The 18,507-nt window shown below is 59.2% G+C and overlaps 9 protein-coding genes across 9 annotated transcripts; 6 read left to right on the top strand and 3 right to left on the bottom strand.

Annotated features, from left to right (window-relative positions):
* Positions 1–14: 14 nt before the first annotated feature.
* Positions 15–1,197, bottom strand: SDRG_10767 (hypothetical protein; the record flags this gene model as incomplete). The annotated part of the gene is made up of 2 exons (XM_008616774.1): positions 15–30; positions 53–1,197. The coding sequence occupies 2 exons, from the start codon at positions 1,195–1,197 to the stop codon at positions 15–17; spliced, it is 1,161 nt and encodes a 386-aa protein (XP_008614996.1).
* Positions 1,198–1,862: 665 nt separating this feature from the next.
* Positions 1,863–2,878, top strand: SDRG_10766 (26S proteasome non-ATPase regulatory subunit 14). The gene has a single exon (XM_008616773.1). It carries the CDS (start codon positions 1,890–1,892, stop codon positions 2,826–2,828), a length of 939 nt encoding a protein of 312 aa, XP_008614995.1. The 5' UTR covers positions 1,863–1,889; the 3' UTR covers positions 2,829–2,878.
* A 26-nt stretch (positions 2,879–2,904) lies between these two features.
* On the bottom strand, positions 2,905–3,757 carry SDRG_10765 (hypothetical protein; the record flags this gene model as incomplete). Its single annotated transcript, XM_008616772.1, has 5 exons — positions 2,905–2,908; positions 2,958–3,016; positions 3,068–3,325; positions 3,376–3,456; positions 3,497–3,757. The coding sequence occupies 5 exons, from the start codon at positions 3,755–3,757 to the stop codon at positions 2,905–2,907; spliced, it is 663 nt and encodes a 220-aa protein (XP_008614994.1).
* A 258-nt stretch (positions 3,758–4,015) lies between these two features.
* On the top strand, positions 4,016–4,976 carry SDRG_10764 (hypothetical protein). The gene is made up of 3 exons (XM_008616771.1): positions 4,016–4,327; positions 4,378–4,571; positions 4,619–4,976. Exons 1-3 carry the CDS (start codon positions 4,051–4,053, stop codon positions 4,946–4,948), a joined length of 801 nt encoding a protein of 266 aa, XP_008614993.1. The 5' UTR covers positions 4,016–4,050; the 3' UTR covers positions 4,949–4,976.
* A 219-nt stretch (positions 4,977–5,195) lies between these two features.
* SDRG_10763 (hypothetical protein) lies at positions 5,196–6,283 on the bottom strand. Its single transcript, XM_008616770.1, has 3 exons — positions 5,717–6,283; positions 5,398–5,667; positions 5,196–5,344 (listed from the first exon to the last, which is right to left on the bottom strand). The coding sequence occupies exons 1-3, from the start codon at positions 6,215–6,217 to the stop codon at positions 5,282–5,284; spliced, it is 834 nt and encodes a 277-aa protein (XP_008614992.1). The 5' UTR covers positions 6,218–6,283; the 3' UTR covers positions 5,196–5,281.
* A 1,169-nt stretch (positions 6,284–7,452) lies between these two features.
* Positions 7,453–9,289, top strand: SDRG_10762 (hypothetical protein). The gene is made up of 7 exons (XM_008616769.1): positions 7,453–7,596; positions 7,649–7,728; positions 7,780–7,841; positions 7,887–7,976; positions 8,022–8,420; positions 8,465–8,939; positions 8,995–9,289. The coding sequence occupies exons 1-7, from the start codon at positions 7,482–7,484 to the stop codon at positions 9,184–9,186; spliced, it is 1,413 nt and encodes a 470-aa protein (XP_008614991.1). The 5' UTR covers positions 7,453–7,481; the 3' UTR covers positions 9,187–9,289.
* A 1,226-nt stretch (positions 9,290–10,515) lies between these two features.
* SDRG_10761 (hypothetical protein) lies at positions 10,516–13,750 on the top strand. The gene has a single exon (XM_008616768.1). It carries the CDS (start codon positions 10,558–10,560, stop codon positions 13,648–13,650), a length of 3,093 nt encoding a protein of 1,030 aa, XP_008614990.1. The 5' UTR covers positions 10,516–10,557; the 3' UTR covers positions 13,651–13,750.
* A 700-nt stretch (positions 13,751–14,450) lies between these two features.
* SDRG_10760 (hypothetical protein) lies at positions 14,451–16,520 on the top strand. Its single transcript, XM_008616767.1, has one exon. It carries the CDS (start codon positions 14,454–14,456, stop codon positions 16,461–16,463), a length of 2,010 nt encoding a protein of 669 aa, XP_008614989.1. The 5' UTR covers positions 14,451–14,453; the 3' UTR covers positions 16,464–16,520.
* Positions 16,521–17,310: 790 nt separating this feature from the next.
* On the top strand, positions 17,311–18,493 carry SDRG_10759 (hypothetical protein; the record flags this gene model as incomplete). Its single annotated transcript, XM_008616766.1, has 2 exons — positions 17,311–18,455; positions 18,478–18,493. 2 exons carry the CDS (start codon positions 17,311–17,313, stop codon positions 18,491–18,493), a joined length of 1,161 nt encoding a protein of 386 aa, XP_008614988.1.
* Between the last annotated feature and the right edge of the window lie 14 nt (positions 18,494–18,507).

The following is an 18,507-nucleotide window of genomic DNA, read 5'->3' as shown; positions in this document are numbered from 1 at the left end:
GCGGTCCTTGACCGTCATGAGGTGCATAAACTTGTCGTAGCGCGTGATCGACGCAGTGATCACATCGGGATGCGTCCAGTACTCGAAATGCGGGCACATTTTGTTGACAAAATCGAGTTGCCGGAACATGCCTTGGACCAAGTCGAGGTGGAAGCGCCCGAGAACGTTCTGACGGTACGCCTTGACCGCCGCTTGGATGGTTGACCGCATCGTCGCCACGCCCGCCGTGCTTGCCGCCGAGGCGCCAGCAGCAATGTTGTGCTGCAGCTGCACGACGAACGTCGCCCAAGTGCCGTTGCCAGGCACGTCGGGCACGGCCACGACGTACTCGACGGCGGCATTGCGCAGCGTGCAGTTGACTGTGAAAGACGGGTTGTTCTTCACAAAGGCGGCGAGGTTGAACGTCTCGTAGAGGACGCCACGGCCGCACGACGGACAGTTGATGGCTTGGCTCCGGATGTGCATGAGGTACACCGTGGGCAAGGGCAGCGCCGCGCCGCACGATACGTGAGGGCAGCGCGTGAGAGTGTCAACGAGCGGGGTTCCGGCCTTGAGGCCCTTGCTGTACATAACGGGATGCAGCAAATGCACAGTGTGCGCAAAGTTGCCCAAGACGCCGTTGCTGTAGTCGCGCTCGAGGCTCAAGAAGAGCTCGTAGAGACTGTCGACATCCGGGAGGCCGGCGACGACGTCGTACACCTCCTTCATGTCGAGCATGTGCTGCGTGACTTGTTGGATCGAGACGTTGGAGGGCTTGACGCTGAGCTTGCCTTCGAGCGTCTTCTTCTCGTTTATGGCGACGGCGACCGAGAGAAATGAGTCCCACGTGTCCTTGGTCTCGACCGCCCACGTGTCTGAGACGACCGACTTTTCCAAGTGCGACAAAAAGTCTTCGCGGGCCGACGATGTGGGCGCGTTGAGCGTCAACTTGACCTTGCCGTGCTCGAGCAGCTGGAACGGGAAGAGGCGACTCGCATCAAGCGGCTCGAGCAGCCGCGTCGTGCAGTAGGTCGTGTTGCACGCAAACTTGAGCTTCTCGCCGTCCATGACCTCGAGGGTTTGGCCCGTGAGCACCACTTGGCGCGCCGCCCACTTGGTGACCATGAGGACACGCTCCTTGACCTCGAGGTCCACGACGTAGGAAGCTATCATGACAGACTCGGCGCGTGTAAGCGCCATGGGTGTCTCTTTGCCCATGCTGCAATTTGAAAACTGAAATGCCATAAGTAAGTGCAAACTCGCCAACCAATCCGAGACGAGCAGATATAACGATCCCGCCAATCAGCGCAGTTGAATCTTCGATTGACAACCCAAAGCATCCATGGATCATGGTGGTGCCACGGAGGAAGGTTTTAAATTTTGTGCACGTCGGATGGCCACAGCGAGCATTAAACTCCAGATAGCTCTCCAGATATGATGACCCAAAGAAGATTCTTCGTGCGGAATGTAGGTACGAAATGTGAAAATTCCTTCCCAATTCCAGCACCAATATTTCTGCGTCGTGGATGGGTTGGCCAAACGCCCTTACAAGACATGCTTCTTCGCGCCTTTTCGCGGACCCAGTGTTTCCAGGGGCCCTCATCAACTTGGACGTGGGCGTGTCGCGCTGTGTTATTTCCAGCCACTGCTAGGCTTCAACTCTACAAGTACTTGTAGAATGCTCTGCCTGTGCATCAAGATCATCTAAGCACTAATGTGTGGTTGCATTGCCAGCTCTTGAGCCCATTTCAGATTTGTCATGTTCGCCGACGGGAAGATCGAAGCTTCGGCGACGCCTGCATGTGGATTGGCTGAAATCTTTTGTTTTTTAGCCAATTGCAAGCGGCGATTTTGGCTGCAATAGATTTTTGCTGCAACCCCACATTCTTTACGAAAGCAAAGCGTCGACGATGGACCGCTTGCAGCGCTTGTTCGGCAACCTCCCTGGCATGCAGGGCCATGGCATGGGCGGCGCCAACGATGGACCCGCGGTCGACACGGCCGAGAAGGTCCATATCTCGTCTCTGGCGCTCCTCAAGATGCTCAAGCATGGCCGCGCCGGCGTGCCCATGGAGGTCATGGGCCTCATGCTCGGGGAGTTCGTTGACGACTACACGGTCGTGTGCTTGGACGTGTTTGCGATGCCGCAGAGTGGCACGGGCGTGAGCGTCGAGGCTGTGGACCCGGTCTTCCAGACCAAGATGCTCGACATGCTCAAGCAGACGGGCCGCGCCGAGATGGTCGTCGGCTGGTACCACAGTCACCCCGGCTTCGGCTGCTGGCTCTCGGGCGTCGACATCAACACGCAGCAGTCGTTCGAGGCACTGAACGCGCGCGCCGTGAGTATCGTCATTGACCCGATTCAGAGTGTGAAGGGCAAGGTCGTCATTGACGCGTTCCGCTTGATCAACCCGCAGCTCATGATGCTCGGCCAAGAGCCGCGCCAGACGACGTCCAACATTGGCCACCTCAACAAGCCCAGCATCCAAGCGCTCATCCATGGCCTCAACCGCCACTACTACTCGATTGCGATCGACTACCGCAAGAACGAGCTCGAGGAGCAAATGCTCATGAACCTGCACAAGAACACATGGAGCGACGGCCTTGTCTTGACGCCGTTCGAAGCGCACTCGGCCAAGAACGAAGAGATGGTCGAGCGCATGCTCAAGCTCACCAAGCAGTACAACGAGCGCGTCCAGGAGGAAGACGAAAAGACTGCTGACGAACTCGTCGTGCTCAACGTCGGCAAGGTCGACCCGAAGAAGCACCTCGAGTCGGACGTCTACGACCTCATGGCGCTCAACACGGTACAGTGCCTTGGCGCGATGCTCGACACGATCGTTTTTTAAATCTGCTCGTGTTGAAGCGCGTGAAATGTACTTTCTTCTCGCACGACGCAGTGTCTCTTGTACTTGCCTCGAGCAGCTACCTGGCAGGCGACATGAGCTTATCGATGGCCTCCTTCTCGGTCGACGTACGCTGCACGAAGCCAGTACCGCGGGTATTGGCGCTGTACGTTGTTGACAAGGACGCTGACCTAGAATCCGTCGTTGCATGAGCTCCGTGTGCATGCTTGCAAGGGATGCACCGCCACGAGTACGCAGCTGCCAATCAAGATGGGCGAGACGACGTAGAAGAAACCGAGGTTGCGCACCGCCGGCGGCGAGATGACGGCGAGGAGGGCCGTCGCGCCGCCAGGCGGGTGCATCGTGTCGGTGAGCTGCATGGCGACCAAGGAAAGCGACACGGCGAGCGCGCAGGCGAGCCACATGTAGTCGCCGCTCAGGTTCGCCTTGGCGATACTCACGCCGATCGTGGCCGAGAGCACGTGCCCGCCAATGATACTCTACACTTGACCGTGAGAAGCTGCTACGAAGGAGATGCAGTCTCCTCTACCCGAGGCTGGGCGAATGGCGCGTCGACGCCGCCAAAGACGAGGACGGCGGTCGCACCAAACGACCCAACCAAGCTCGTGGCCTACACGTTGTGATCCTTTGAGCTTCAGTGCCAAGCGTACCTTGATGTCGCTCGGGTAGAGGTATAGACGCGTGTTGTACTGCAGCAGACTGAGAAGCGAAATGCCGAGGAAGCAGCTCACAAAAGACCAGAGTAGGATCCGGCGCTTTGCTTGCCCGAGCGTCGCGTCTTGGGCCCGCGCGGCCATGATCTTTCGGTCGCAGAGAAGCATGTCCAAGGCAGGGTTGACCTCCTTGAGCCGCGCAAGGTCGTCGATACCTCGCATCTTGGCGACGTACTGCTTGCCACTCCGCCACAGCATGCTCCTCGCGTGTTGCCGTAACGAAGAAACGGCTTGTAGATCCCTCGGCGGACGGAGTCGACGGCGACGTGCCTTCGTTGTCGCTTTGCAAAATCGTCAATCGTCCATCGGGGGCTATGAACATGCTGCGTCTGTCTGCTGCCACCGCCACGGACATCCTCGCTGCGGCTGGGATCCGGCATGACGTGGCACGCTACGGATGCGTCTAAAAATACCTGGCCTTGCGGTTCAAGGCTTGAAATAGCTGCAACGCCACTTTGGTTCGTGCCGCCAGCAAGAGAGAGGAGCGAAGGATGCAGCGGGAAGAGTGCATCTACAACCTCATTCCCAAGGTGGTCGTCGTGCCCGAGAAGCCCAAGCGATACCACTCGACGCACGACCCGCAGACGCAGCCAACGGCGTCGACGTTTGGCCTCCACGGCAAGACCAAGCTCCTCGGGTCCAACCTTGGGCCTGAGAAGCCCAAGAGCCCGCCGGAGCAAGCCAAGACGTTTGGGAAGCTCCACGAGCAGCCCAACCCAAAGGACTTTATCAAGAAACAGTCCAAGTGCAAAATGCCAGAGTCCAAGCGTACACAAAATATGTCATGTCGATGGTCAAAATGCCATTTTTGTATGTAGCTACCCGATTCAACTATACTGGTCTCAAGAAGGCGGCCGTTGTCAAGGCCGACGAGAAGCCCGTCATGGGTCTCAAGACGTCCAAGAACTTTATCACGGCCAACGCGGTCGAGGCCATTCTTGACGTGCCTGGCAACCGCGCCCGCGCCAAGAAGGAGCCGCCTGTCTACCGCCACAAGCCCGACTTTGGCAAGGTACAACCTCGCTATCATATGAACTTGACGAGTCACGCGAGACGTAGGTGCCCGAGTACCTCGGCGAGGTCAAGCAAGAGATTGAGCAAGAGAACGAAATGATCGAAGAGTTTGTGCGTCAAAACAAAAATATTCTCGCCGACCAAGAGCCCAAGGTCGAGCCCATGGACGACGACGAGCGCGCCAAGCTCATCGCAGCGCTCAAGGCCAAGTGGGACCACGTCAACCAGAAATATCAAAAGCTGTGCCACAACGTGTCGTTCGACACGCAGGGCAAAGTGCGGCGAAAGGAAACGTACGAGAAGGAGCTCACGCAGCTCGAGAAGGACATTGAGCTGCTCTCCAAAGGCGGCGTCGCAATTGCCCGCGACTACTAGCGTCAAAAATATCATACCTTTTCCCGTGTACACTATTGTCCTTCAGCCGCATACTATCTCCCATCTATTACATTTGTAGAGTACCAGCATCTATCAGTCTCTTCCGATGTCGACAAGCAGTGGTGGAGCGCAGAGCAAGTAGAAGAATCGGCGACCAGCCGAGCGATACGGTGTGGCTGCGTGCATTTGATGCTCCCATATCAGGTTCCAGTAGTACGCCCACAACGTCTGGCTCAACGCGTCTTACTAGGATATCGGAGTGGCCTGTTGTTGATCAAACTGTCCAGTCCAAGTCCAATTTGATGGGGGAGAGATAAGCTTAGCGTTAGAGGGTTAGGTGCTAATGAGCCAGTAGCGCGGGAATTGGCGCTCAATGTTGTTGAAAATGACGCTGACCTACACACAGCGTGAGATTATAGTTGGAAGGACAGATGGCGATCGGCATATACCCCGACAAGAATGCAGCTGCCGACAAAGACGGGAAACACGGCGTAAAAGAAGCCGAGGTTCTGAATGTCTTGGCCCGACGTGACAGCGATGAGCGCGGTGGCGCCGCCGGGCGGGTGCACCGTGTCGGTGAGCTGCATGGCGACCATCGAGAGCGACACGGAGAGCGCGCAGGCGACCCACATGTACTCGTCAATGTTGGTCGCCGTGTAGAGCACCTTGGCGATCGCGACGCCAATAAACGCCGAGAGCGTATTGCCCAAAATTGCATTCTACAGTGTCCACTCAGATCGGCAATACGACAATATAATTGTCTTGTACCCGGGGCTGCGCGAGCGGCGCTTCAACGGCGCCAAAGACGAGGATGGACATGGCGCCAAACGACCCGATGAGCGTCGTGACCTTTTGGTCGGACGGGTAGAGGTAGATGCTCGCGCTGTACTGCATCGCCGCGAGGATCGCGATCCCGACAAAGCTGCTCAGAAACGACCACCACAGCACGCGTGCCTTCTTGGACGCCAGGTCCGGCACCTTGGCCAACGCCGGCAGCGTCTTGCGGTCGCAGACAAAGAACTCGAGGGACGGGTTGACCTCCTTGAGCGCGGGCAGGTCGTCGCGCCCGCGTATCTTGGCCACGTACCCGCGCAGCCAGCGCATGGCGCCGGACGCGGGCTCGTCATGGTTGTTGTCGTCGTCGTCGACCGCCTGCAGGTGCATGGAAGGACAGTTCATGTCGACGAAACGGTCCGATGTGGGTGTCTCGAGGAGCACATGATGCGGCGGCGCCAAGTGCTTGTCGACGCTCGGGGCGATCTCGGCCATGGAATTTGGATTTTGCGGAATGGTCCACGGTCCATTTCCATCATTACGCGAGCTTGGGATTGCGAGGCCAATCGCAAGTGCATATACAAACAGCTGGCATGCGACGCTGCGCCACCGAGCTGCTGGAAGGGCCGCGAAGCTCCGCTCAGCGCCGCCCTGGAAAAAACATTGTTTCGAGCTGCCGACGATGGAGCCTACCTAGCACGAGGCTTTGGCACGCCGCAGTGACGGGCAGTACGTCTTGCAAAACGAGAAGAATCACATGGTGCTAGCAGCGTCATTGCACCAAGTCCTGCGCTCACGCGAGTATCGTGCTTGGACTGGTTGGACGCCAGAAGATTACTACGTACAATGTCGGTGGGCTTGAGATGCAGCGGCCTGTGCAGGGTCATTCGGACGGTCGTTCGCACGGAGCTGGTTTTTGCAGTGTCGCCAAATGACAAGCTGCACGTCGTTTCATGCTGAACGGTGCGTGTTACGTTATCAATGGTGATCAATCTCGCTAGATTTTGGGGTGCTGCAACACGAGCAACTCAATGCGAGAGAAGGGACTTCAGAAGATCTGCAAGGTCCAGGTGTCACTGGGTACCTTGGCGTTGAGCTCCTTGTTGTGCCAGTCAACCAAGGGCAAGAGATTTCTATCGTCGTCTCCTCCATCGAATTGCGAGCTGATCCAAAGCTACGCTAGAGGTCAGCGCGAATCCGAAGGCGAAGGGAGTTGTCGCTGCCTTGAACGTCGCTCGTGCTTGCTTCTGCGCTCTGCACTGCTACAACCAAGGTATGATTCCCTTCGGTACTACAATCGACGATGTCCTTGCCGTCTTCAGGATATACCAGCGCTGTGCAAGTAAGACTGCTAGTAGTAGATGATGCTACGGGAGCGATACCGCGTCTGATAAAGTCGTGGCGAGTGGCCGCACCGTAACCTGGATGGCCAAGTTGCACACTGCACTTGTGTGCGCTTGACCGCTACCAGGGGTCGCCATGCTTCCACGAGGACACTAGATAGGCGAATCATGTATCCCAGTACGGTTCCTCGCAAGCAGCGAGTTTGAGGTGCTGTCGCCACCACCACCATCCATGGCAGGCCAACGGCAGCATGGCGGGACGGGGCGGCTCTGCCTGGCGGCGCCACGTGATTGGCTGTTGTTGTGGCCGACCATCATTCATGCGCGAATTGCCTTGAGCAGTACGTCCGGAAGGTATCCGGATGAGGATGAATTTGAACCGTGGGCTCCAATTCAAAGGAAGAGAGTGCGTGAGCATGTCGTCCCCTGCTACCGAAGTCCCGCCGCCTGCCGACGCGCCCGTTCCGGCCGCCGACGCCGCCACGCCGCCGGCCGCCCCCGCGGAGGCCGAGTCCGACGCCTTCAACACTGGTACGCTCCATGCATCCTGATGGGCGAACCTCCTATGGACGCATTGCCACAGACGACATTGCCAACACGCTCGAGCACATCATGGCCATGGGCCAGGGCCTCGACGACCAAGAGTACACGGACGAGCTGCATGTATGCGCCACCACCATTGCCTCGAGCCGCTTGATGCGACGTGTACGCTAGGTGCTGCAAAACGACCCGAACACCAACTTGTACTCAGCCGTGACGTTCGAAGAGCTCAACCTGTACCTCGATATGCGCCTACAACCATGCTCATACACACCTTGTAGCCCCGAGAACTTGCTCAAGGGCGTGTACGCGATGAAGTTTACCAAGCCCTCGAAGATCCAGTCGGTCGCGCTGCCCATGATCCTCTCCAAGTCTGTGCTCCGCGATGACCATCATGTTCTTATGCGTCTTTGTAGCCCGCCCGAGAACCTCATTGGCCAAGCGCAGAGCGGCAGTGGCAAGACGGCAACGTTTGTCCTTGGCATGCTCTACCGCGCGTCGATCGATGCGAACCAGAAGAAGCCGCAGTCGCTCTGCCTCGCGCCGACGCGCGAGCTCGCCCGTCAGATCATGGCCGTCGCGACCATCATGGGCAAGTTTTGCGACATTGAAACCTTCCTCGCCGTGCCAGGCAACGAGCTCGAGAAGGGCCAGTCGGTCACGGCCCAGATCGTCATTGGCACGCCCGGGCGGATCGAGAGCCTCATCAAGCGTCGCCAGCTCGACCTCAAGGACCTCAAGATCTTTGTGTTGGACGAAGCCGACGTGATGATCGACGAGTCGGGCATGCGCGACCGGTCGCTCGCGATCAAAAAGTAGATCTTATTGCGGCACCAACTCGAGTCTTATCGTCTTGTAGGCAGATCCGCAACCCCAACTGCCAAATGCTCTTGTTCTCGGCCACGTACGCGGATGACGTGCGCGAGTTTGCCGAGAAGCTCGTGCCCAACCACAACATCATCACGGTCAAGAAGGAAAAGCTGTCGCTCGACGGCATCAAGCAGTTTTGGATCGACTGCAAGTCGCAAGCCCACAAGTACGACGTGCTCTCGGACCTCTTTGGCCTCCTCAACGTCGGCAAGAGCGTCATTTTCGTGCAGTCGCGCGAAACCGCCAAGAAGCTCACGGCCAGCATGCGCGAGAAGGGCCACTCGTGCGGGATCCTCCACGGCGCCGACATGGCCCTGGAGGTCCGCGATAAAGTCCTCGACGAGTTCCGCCTTGGCACGACCAAGGTGCTCATCACGACCAACGTGCTTGCACGCGGCATTGATGTGCTCGGTGTCTCGCTCGTTGTCAACTTTGACATTCCCGTCAACCGCGAGAACCAGCCGGTACGCAGTCTTGATACCGGCTTATAGATATCTGAGCGGCGATCGTATGCATTAGGACCCGGAGACGTACCTCCATCGCATCGGCCGTACCGGTCGCTTTGGCCGGAAGGGCGCCGCCATCAACTTTGTGCACGACAACAAGTCGAAGCGCGACTTGGCCGAGATTGAAAACTACTACGAGAAGGAGATCGTCATGGCGCCGGCCGACGACCTCGAAGCGCTCGAGAAGCTGCTTTCGTGGACGTAAATTCGTACAAGATAGTACAACACGGAGCTTTTGGGCTCTTTTGATTGTCAAAATATCGGAATCGCGACCGAGCGAAAGAGCCACAGAGTGGTTTCAACCGTGTAAGGCGAGCGTCTGAAAATGATGCGGGATGTAGCCCACAGTGGAGCTCCACGATAATGGCCTTCGGTATCGTCGAGGCCAGCCGTGCTACGAGGCCTGTGGGTGCGCGTCTACTGGTCGACTTCGACTGAACATGCTGAACGGCCGACTGGACCGACCGAGGATGAGGCCAGAATTGCGTCCTTTGGTGGAAGTTTACATGTTTATCGAGGTGGGAAATGCTGGTATGTCGGGCGTATGGTGTGGCCGATCCTACGAGCCTGTGTGCTGCACACTGTCTGACGACCGCGTCTTCCGTCCCGAGGTGGCCACCCGCGCTGCGCTCTTGATCCAGCTGCAACGTCCCACTTGCTGCTCAATAGCCTAGCCTCTTCCACACGATGGACGCCCTGCGCCACGACGCCTGGCTTCGCGACCATCTCGTCCCGGCTTGCCATACGCATCACCTTTAACACGGCAAAGCCTCGCCGCGGCTCCCGTCTAGCTCAAGTCGAAAGTCCAACCAAGCCCGTTCAGTGGGATCATATCTCCATCGCCTCCCTTCAACAACCAGCCTGTCCAGTCGTCACTGCGTTGTTCTGTCTCGTGGTTGACACATATTTGTTGCAGAGTTCCGACGCCAATGATAGCGAAGGGGATGCGAGCGTTCGTCACAACCGGCTCTGTCTGCAGCACCACCGACTTGGACTTTGGTGCGGATCCTGCACGCAGATAGCAATATGTACGTAGCTGTCCATTCTACATGAAGCTCATTATTCTTGGCGGGTCGGAGGTGCTCGGCGGTGTGCGCTCCACGCCGCCTCAACGCTCTCTCGATACCATCGATCCGCAGTAGCTTGTTTCGAGCGACAACAACGAGCTGGGATGATACCCGAATGATGGCTGCAGAGGCGCCGGAGAAACCGAGAGCGATATGCACGTCGTACGCGCCACCGGAGAGAGTTCGCCATCTGGCACTACGTGTACAAACGATCTGCGGACGCTTGGACGCTGCTGCGCGATGGCCGTAGCTCGCACTCGACAGAGTCGGTAGACCATCAACTCTGCGTCCTAGTCGCCGACCTCGACTTTGGTTTGATGAGCTCGCGTAGCTGCAATTCGTGCGTGGTGATCGACCGACTCTGTAGTCGTTGCTCCACCCATGACGCTCCAACAGCTGGCCGTGCGACACAGTGTAGCCGACAAATCGTGTGCGACCGGCCTCTTATACCACTCCCACTGAGACCAAGCGAGCTGCCTCGAGGTCATCATTTTCACATTGGACTTACGATGCGCATGCTCGCAACGTACTTTGCGCTGCTGGCGACGACGGTCGCCGTCGTCTCGGCTGCCACGTCGACGTGTTCGGCGATTATTGAAAACACGGATCTGCCCGGGAATGACCTCAGCACGACGGCTCGCCCGACCGCCGACGGTTGCTGCGCCGACTGTGTCGCCACGCAAGGCTGCAAGGCCTACGTGTGGGTCGCTCGTAACGGCGGCGTCTGCCTCCTCAAGAGCGGCGCTAGCTTTAGCTCCCCGTACACCGGCGCCCGCGCGTCGATTCTGACGCCGCCGCTCACAGGCTCGTGCCCCGTGACGGAAGCCAACACGGACTATCCTGGCAACGACCTCGGCCGGACTCAGCGCGCATCGATTGGCCTCTGCTGCAACGACTGCGAGGCGACACCGGGCTGCGCACGCTTTGTCTACTTTGGCGGCGACTGCATCCTCAAGTCGGGTGGCGGCGCCAAGGGCACGTACCCCGGCGCGATCGCGTCGAGCTTTGTGCCGGCCAATTCGACGGCGGCTCCGACGCCCGCACCGACGCCGGCACCGGCGCCGGGGCCAACGGCGCCGCCGGGCACATGCGCACCGATCCTGGACAACACCGATTACCCGGGGTTTGACATTTCGCAGACGACGCAGGCGACGGCCGAAGCCTGCTGCGACGACTGCTACGCCAACCTCAACTGCAAGGCGTTTGTGTGGAACCCGGCAGGCTACTGCATCCTCAAGAGCGGCAAGGGCGCGGTCTCTTCGTACCCGGGTGCCCGGGCGTCGACGATCCCGTCGCGGATCCCGCCGCCACCGACGATGGTCGGCTGCAACCCGATCGCCAACAACATGGACATTGAAGGCAACGACCTCACGTCGACGTTCCAGTCGGCGGCGGAAAGCTGCTGCGCCGACTGCACTGGCACGCCCGGCTGCCGTGCGTTTGTCTTCGACTCGGCGGGCGGCGTCTGCTACCTCAAGACGGCAGGCGGTACCTTGGTGCCGACGACGGGCATGCAGGCGTCTGTGCTGCCGGTGGCCAACCCCGCGACGTGCGATGCGCTCCCAAAGGACATTGATTACCCGGGCAACGACGTCGCTCAGACGTACCGCACCCAGTGGAGCGACTGCTGCCAAGACTGCGCCGACAACACCGACTGCACCGTGTACGTCTGGAGCACTGACGACGGCGGCACCTGCTACCTCAAGAACGCCAAGAGCCCGACCGTGTCGGCGCCCGGGTCCTTCGCCGGCGCGATTGTCCGCAAGGTCAAGCCGCCGCCGGTGACACCGCCGTCGGCAGCGTCCAAGGTCGTTGCCGGTGCCTACGGCGCGTACCCGTCGCCGACGACAGCGTTCGCGTACGTCCCCAACTCGCAATGGGTGCCGTTGACAGAAGAGGGCTCGGTCGGTGGCGTCGATATTTTTCAGAAGTTCCCGCTGCCGACCCCCGAAGAGATGGAGGCGATGCACGTGGCGACGCCCCAGCCGCTGCTCGAAGCGACGACCAACACGTACTACTTCCCGCTCGTGCAGTCGATGGGCGAGTGCGCCGTCATGTCGAGCAGCACGGGCTACAACTTCTTCACGTACGTGACGTCCACCCAGATCTGCGTCGTCCACAACTTCATGTCGGCCACGGTCTCGTACGCACTGCATCCGTCGCAGCCCGCCAAGGTGCTCACGCAGGTCCCTTCCTCAGACTTTGTCCTTGGCACCAACACGTCAACGGCGTCCCTCGCAGCGTGCCAAGCGGCGTGCGGCAACCTCGCCACGTGTGCGACGGTGACCTTTGCGGGGACCACGTGTACCTACTTCGGCCCCGCATCGTCCAAGGTCGGTGTCATCGCGGGCTGGGTCCATGACCCAATCAAGTGGAATGAAGTGCCTGGCTCGATGCAGTATGTCACCATGACGCAGCGGACCGTGCCGCTGACGGGTGCGACAACTGCGGCTTCCAGCACCTCCAAGACGGTCGCCGCGTGCGCGTCTGCAGCCCTCAGCAAAAAGGTGTCGCTCTTCACGTTTGATACGAGCGCGAGCGCGTGCTTGCTCGTGACGCTGCCAAAAGCATCGGCCACAACGACCTTGTATCTGTACAACTACCCGACGTCACCGCTTGTTCTTGCGGGCCAAGCGCTGCCGGCCGGTGCGACGACGACAGTCGCGGCGACCTCTGGCACCGAGTGCCAAAAGCTCTGCGTGCCGTCGAGCTCGGGCTGCATCGGTGCGGCGTTCGACACGGCGAGCAAGAGCTGCGTCCTCTACCTGGCCACGTACGCAGCCTCGACGACGGTCGGGTGGGTCGTGCCCACGACGCTACCTACGGCGGTGGCGGCGCCGACGTCTGTGGACCTTTATATCAATGCGCACCAGGACGACCACGAACTCTTCATGTCGGCCAAGCTCTACGACAGCTTCCGCAACCCGAGCGCCAAGATCGTCATGATCTACACCTCGGCGGGCGACGCCGGAGCGACCAACGGCTGGTGGCAGGCGCGCGAGCTCGGCACGTTGGCGTCGGCGCAGACGTTCGTCAAGCTCTTTGGCCTGTACTCGCCTGTCCGGACCTCGACGACCGTCACGGTCAACGGCCACGTCATCACCAAGGTTGTCATGGGCAACGCGATCCACTACTTTTTGCGGCTTCCCGAGGGCGGTATGACCTCGCTGCCGACCAAGAAGACGTCGCCCGTCGACAAGTCGAGTGAGTCGTATGCCAACGTCGCCGCGCTCCGAACGACGGTCATGGCGATCGTCAAGCTCGAAGCCAAGGGTTTCAGCAACGTCGTGGTCAATTCGCAGCAGTTTGCCGACGTCGACCACGTGCTCCACGCGATGACCGGGCAGCTCGTCAGTGACGGGCTAACGGCCGACGCGACGCTCAACAAGTGCGTGACGCGCAACTTCTTCTGGGGCTACCAGCACTGGCTCGACTCGATCAACATGGTCGACCCGAGCTTGACCGAGCAGCGCAACATTTGGTGGGCACTCCATAGCGCGATCGTCAAGCAGTACCCCGGCAGCTCGCCGTGGTACGACCACGTCCAAGCGCTCGGTCGGCAGTACCTCGCGTCGACCGTTGCGGGCACTGGCACGTGCTAATCAACAGTATGCACGTCGTAATTCATACTCTAATTGACAATGTGTGCGTTTTATCTTAAAGTTAGGAATGAAGGCATGAGCCAGCTCATATTCCTCATCGAGTGCAGACGGCAGTTGGGTCGAGTGCCAGTACCGGTAGAGCACCAGTACCGAGCGATGGAACGTGTCGGTGACAGGGTGCAAAGTCACCTTCCGACGCCCCCCTTGTGTGTCTTTGTCCCCACCAACCCAGGTAAACACTTGGGGTGGACACGACCGGCATGACCTCGTTGTTGGCGAGTCTGCGCGAGAGGTACGTACAGAACGACTGCTTCAACGCCGGAAATTCGGCCGCAGGCGTGGGACGCAGCTGAATTTGCTTGTGGGAACAGCATGCGTTGGACACGATTGTCCAGAGGGTCATTCGTCCCTATCACGCCTCCTCATGGCTGCAGTGGACTTTGGGGTTGGACACCAGTCTTTTCGAGTGTGACGTCGTGTCCACATGTGACGAGGCCACTCGTCGATCTGATTTGTGATCCTGCTGCGAAGAACAACCCACTGCTTCATGGCTGGCTTCGTAGAGATGCTCACGCTGCTATAGTGCGTTGCTATGATGGTACCCAACACCACAGACGCGGTGTGGAAGAGTGGCTGCCATGGCCGGGGCGACTGTGTTTTTGTTTCAAGGCGTGTGCGATTGTTGCGGATGGGCAGCCCCTCGACATCAGACGGCGCCGCCATATGTTTTGCAGTGACACTCGTTCGTGGTTCCTTGGTCGAATCCAAGATCGAGGTCTGTTCATTTTACGATTGAACACGCCATGGGCAAGAACGACCCGACTCCCGCTGCAGCGCCGCTGGCCGTGCCCGTGCCGACCAAGGCACTGGACGGCGCGGCCGCACCGCCAACGGCATTGTCTGCCGACGATCTCTCGTACGTTGTCGACATGGAGGTCAAGGAGTCCAAGCTTTTCCTCGCGACGTGGACCACGCGGCAGATTGCGCTGACGACCCAAACGCTCGAGATTCTCGACGGCAACAAGCTCAAGTTTGCTTGCAACACGACCAACTGCACGACGCGCGTGCTGCCCGCCATCGATGCCAAGCGGGCGTTTCCGTTCGAGCTCCTCGAGCACGGCAAGACCAAAGCTCTCTTCAACGCACAAACGGCCACCGCGCGCGACGAGCTCTTGCGGCGTATTGAAGCTGCAGCCGCCGGTGTCGCGTGGGAGTCGCCGACCAACCATTGGGACAACTTTTTGTCGGTGGCGCGCCGCATCAACGAGGCCAAGGCCAAATACACCAGCGTCCCCAAGAGCAATGTGAGCGTGGCGCTCGTTCAGCGCCATTTCCAAGAGATGGTGCACATCTACAACGTCGCGGGCAGCTTTGCCACTATTGACGAGCTCTACGCGTTCTTTCTCGACCAAGAGCGCGAGTACGTCAAGGGCGAAGCGCGCGCCGGCAACTTTGCGCAGACTGTGCACCAGCTGCACCCGATCTGCTACGCCGAGGGGAAGAAGCAGCGTTCGTTTTGCTCGGCGATTGGCGACATCATCACGCACTGTGCGCACCGCAACTGCCGCGCGCCACTCCCGTTGCGCATGTCGTTTGGCCTGCACATTTTGCAGCAGCCCGGTGTGTGCCCCGCCTGCAACCGCCCGCTCTACTACGAGACGTACAAGATCCTCGACTTTCTCGATGCGACACCGGCTGTCCTCACAAAGTACTCGACGATGACGGGGACAAGCACGATGGTGTTTACGCCGCCCGAGATTCCGGACGATGGCCGCTTCGAGACGTTCTTTGACCTCTTGATCGACATGCTCTTGCGCTGCGAAGACGGCACCATGTACGCGTCGCGCGTGCTGCGCTTGAGCGTCACCGACATGGCGCGCAAGACGCTCCAGCTTCCGATTGGCGCGTTCAATATCGACTTGGTCCAAGGCATGTTCCGGCAGCTCGACTTTGTCAACAAGATGGTGCCCCACACGGAGTATTGGATGCACCCCGAGGTCATTACCGCGTCGATTTTTCGCTACGAGCAGTTTCTGTCCCTCATGGGCAAGATCGAGACGGACGCTATCGGGCAAATGGTCACCATGCTCGTGCCCACGTCCGACATTGACCTCGTGTGGCACGCCCACCAGACCACCGGTCGCCCGTACCGCGACTACTCGCGCAGCGTCAACAAGAGCAAGATGATCATCGACCACGACGACACGATTCCTGGCGGCGATCTCGCGAAGGGATATGCCGATACGTTTGTGCTCTGGTCGCAGACGTTTGGCGAGGCGTACTCGAGCTTTCCGCCGAGCTACGAGGCATGGATCGCGTCGTCGTCGCCCGACCCGATCACGCGCCACGTGCTGCGGAAGAAGTGGGCCAAGCACGGCAACGTGCCCTCCAAGAACAACCGGTTCTACGGCGTCAACGAAACCTGCGTCGTCGAGGCGCTCCCGTACGCCACGGCGGTGGCCGAGGCCAACGCAGTCAAGCCCGAGAATGTGCTCGAAGCGGTCCCGATTTACATCACGGTCATTGGCACGCCCGTCATGGATGGGCGCGTCCGCATGCCGTACTCGGTGCAGTCGATGATGATGTTTGACGGCGGCCTCCCGTACTACTACATGCCCTTTATGTTTGTCGGTGGCTGCGGCGGCTACGGCTACTTTGGCATGCATGGCGGCTGTGGCGTCATCGGCAGTGGCTGCGCCGGTGTGACCGGCGGCTGTGGCACGTTTGCGGGCGCCGGTGGCTGTGCTGGCGGCGGCGGCGGCTGTGGCAGTGGTGGTGGCTGCGGCGGCGGCGGCGGTTGCGCCAGCGGCTAAGATCCAAGTGCCAATAATTGAGAGAATCGATCTAAGATCTAATGCACTACGTTTACGTTTGCGTCCGTGTCGGAGTGACGTGATGGCAACGCGATACTTCTTTTGGAATTTTTGAACATTTGCTCATCAAGTCCTAAGTGCTGCAGAAGTATGGAGTCTTGGCCAATCAAGTGCATCGTCACGCAATGGTAGCTCGCAGTTGTCACTTCTTGGCTCCCCATTGCACGTGCGTCTTTGGTGCTGAGAACCTCAAGCGCACCTGAGAACCTCAAGCGCACACATCGCCAGCGTTTAAAAATTGGGTGTATCCTCCAGCTGCAATTACCGATCGCGTGCCGTCGGGTCTTTGTACGATGGGATCGTCTCCTACACAAGTCGACGATGGTGCATTTGGTTCCTGTGTTTCGTGCGCCGATTCTCGAAACCTTCTAGAGTCGGTGGCTATCACGGGTTCAAAGGCGCCGAAAAGCGGTGGCTGCCAACTTCTTACGAACAACGCCGGCTGCTTGCGTCTCATTCGGTCGTTGATCAAAGCCACTTGTCGGGGCTGGGGAAATATTTGTCGATGCGTACGAACGTCACATGCAGACGTGCATTCCGGGCAAAGCTTCCAGGAGACCTGTACAGTGCTCGGAAGTGTTTTTCTTGGTCGTTTGCAGAGTCAACTTAGGCCGAGGAGCTGCCCGCTTGGCGCGTCGTGATCCTGCGGAGCCTTTGGTGATCTTACGGATGTCAATCGAAGATTGGAGCGCGTTGATTGGTGCGATCGTGTCATGTCTGCTTGACTGATTGGCTTGCCGTATTGCACTATTGCACTTGTGTCCAGCGCCACTTGGCAACTTGCAGCATGGGCCAAGAAACCCCGATGACACTCACCCGCGCCGAGTCCACTCTCGTGGCCATGTACGAAGTGAACCTCGAGGTCAAGGAGCGTGTCCTCATGGTCACCAAGTGGGCGGCGCGCCAAGTGGTGCTCACGGGTCAAACCCTCGAGGTCATGGACGGCGAGAAGCTCAAGTTTGCGTGCAACACGACCTACTGCACGGTGCGGCTGCTCGAGCCGCTTGATGCAAGTCGCTTCTTCCCGTTTCAGCTCGTCGAGAACGGCAAGGTCAAGGTGACGCTTAACGCGCCCACGTCATCGGCGCGTGACGACTTTTTGTCGCACTTGGAAAAGTCGGTCGTCTCGGGCACGTGGGCGGTCGAGACCAAGGACACGTGGGACTCCTTTCTCTCGGTCGCTGCCGCCATCAACGAGAAGAAGGCGCTCGAAGGCAAGTTCAGGGTCAAGCCCTCCAACGTCTCGATCCAACAAGTCACGGAGCACATGCTCGACATGAAGGAAGTGTACGACGTCGTCGCCGGCCTCCCGGATGTCGACAGTCTCTACGAGCTCTTCTTGAGCCTCGAGCGCGACTACGGCAACGGCGCCTTGGGCAGCTTTGCGCACACTGTGCATTTGCTGCATCCCGTTTTGTACAGCAAGGGCCTCAAGGCCGGAAGCCCGCTCGTTGACACTCTCACGCGCTGCCCTCATGTATCGTGCGGCGCGGCGCTGCCCTTGCCCACGGTGTACCTCATGCACATCCGGAGCCAAGCCATCAACTGTCCGTCGTGCGGCCGGGGCGTCCTCTACGAGACGTTCAACCTCGCGGCGTTCGTGGCCAAGCACCCGTTGTTCACGGTCCACTCCACGCTGCAAAATGTCGCAAACAAGTTCGTCGTGGCCGTGCCAAACGTGCCCGATGATGGCTCGTGGACGACGTTCCTACGGCGCCTGCGGCGCAAAATCGCTGCCGGTGCCTCGATGATAAGTCGCGAGGGCGTCTCGATCATGCGGCTCACGATCCAAGCGGCGGTCAAGGCGTACCGTCAGAACGTTCTCGGGCGCTTCCACCTCGACTTGGTCCAAGGCATGTTCCGGCAGCTCGATTTTGTCAACAAGATGTGCCCGCATTTCGAGTACTGGACGCATCCCGATGTGATCACTGCGTCGATCACGCGCTACGACAAGTTTATGCACCTCATGACGGTCAAGGACCGC

Source organism: Saprolegnia diclina, assembly GCF_000281045.1.
Source record: "Saprolegnia diclina VS20 unplaced genomic scaffold supercont1.37, whole genome shotgun sequence".
Classification (NCBI taxonomy): domain Eukaryota; phylum Oomycota; class Saprolegniomycetes; order Saprolegniales; family Saprolegniaceae; genus Saprolegnia; species Saprolegnia diclina.
Note: the sequence above shows the minus strand (reverse complement) of the source record. Positions and strands in the feature narration are given on the sequence as shown.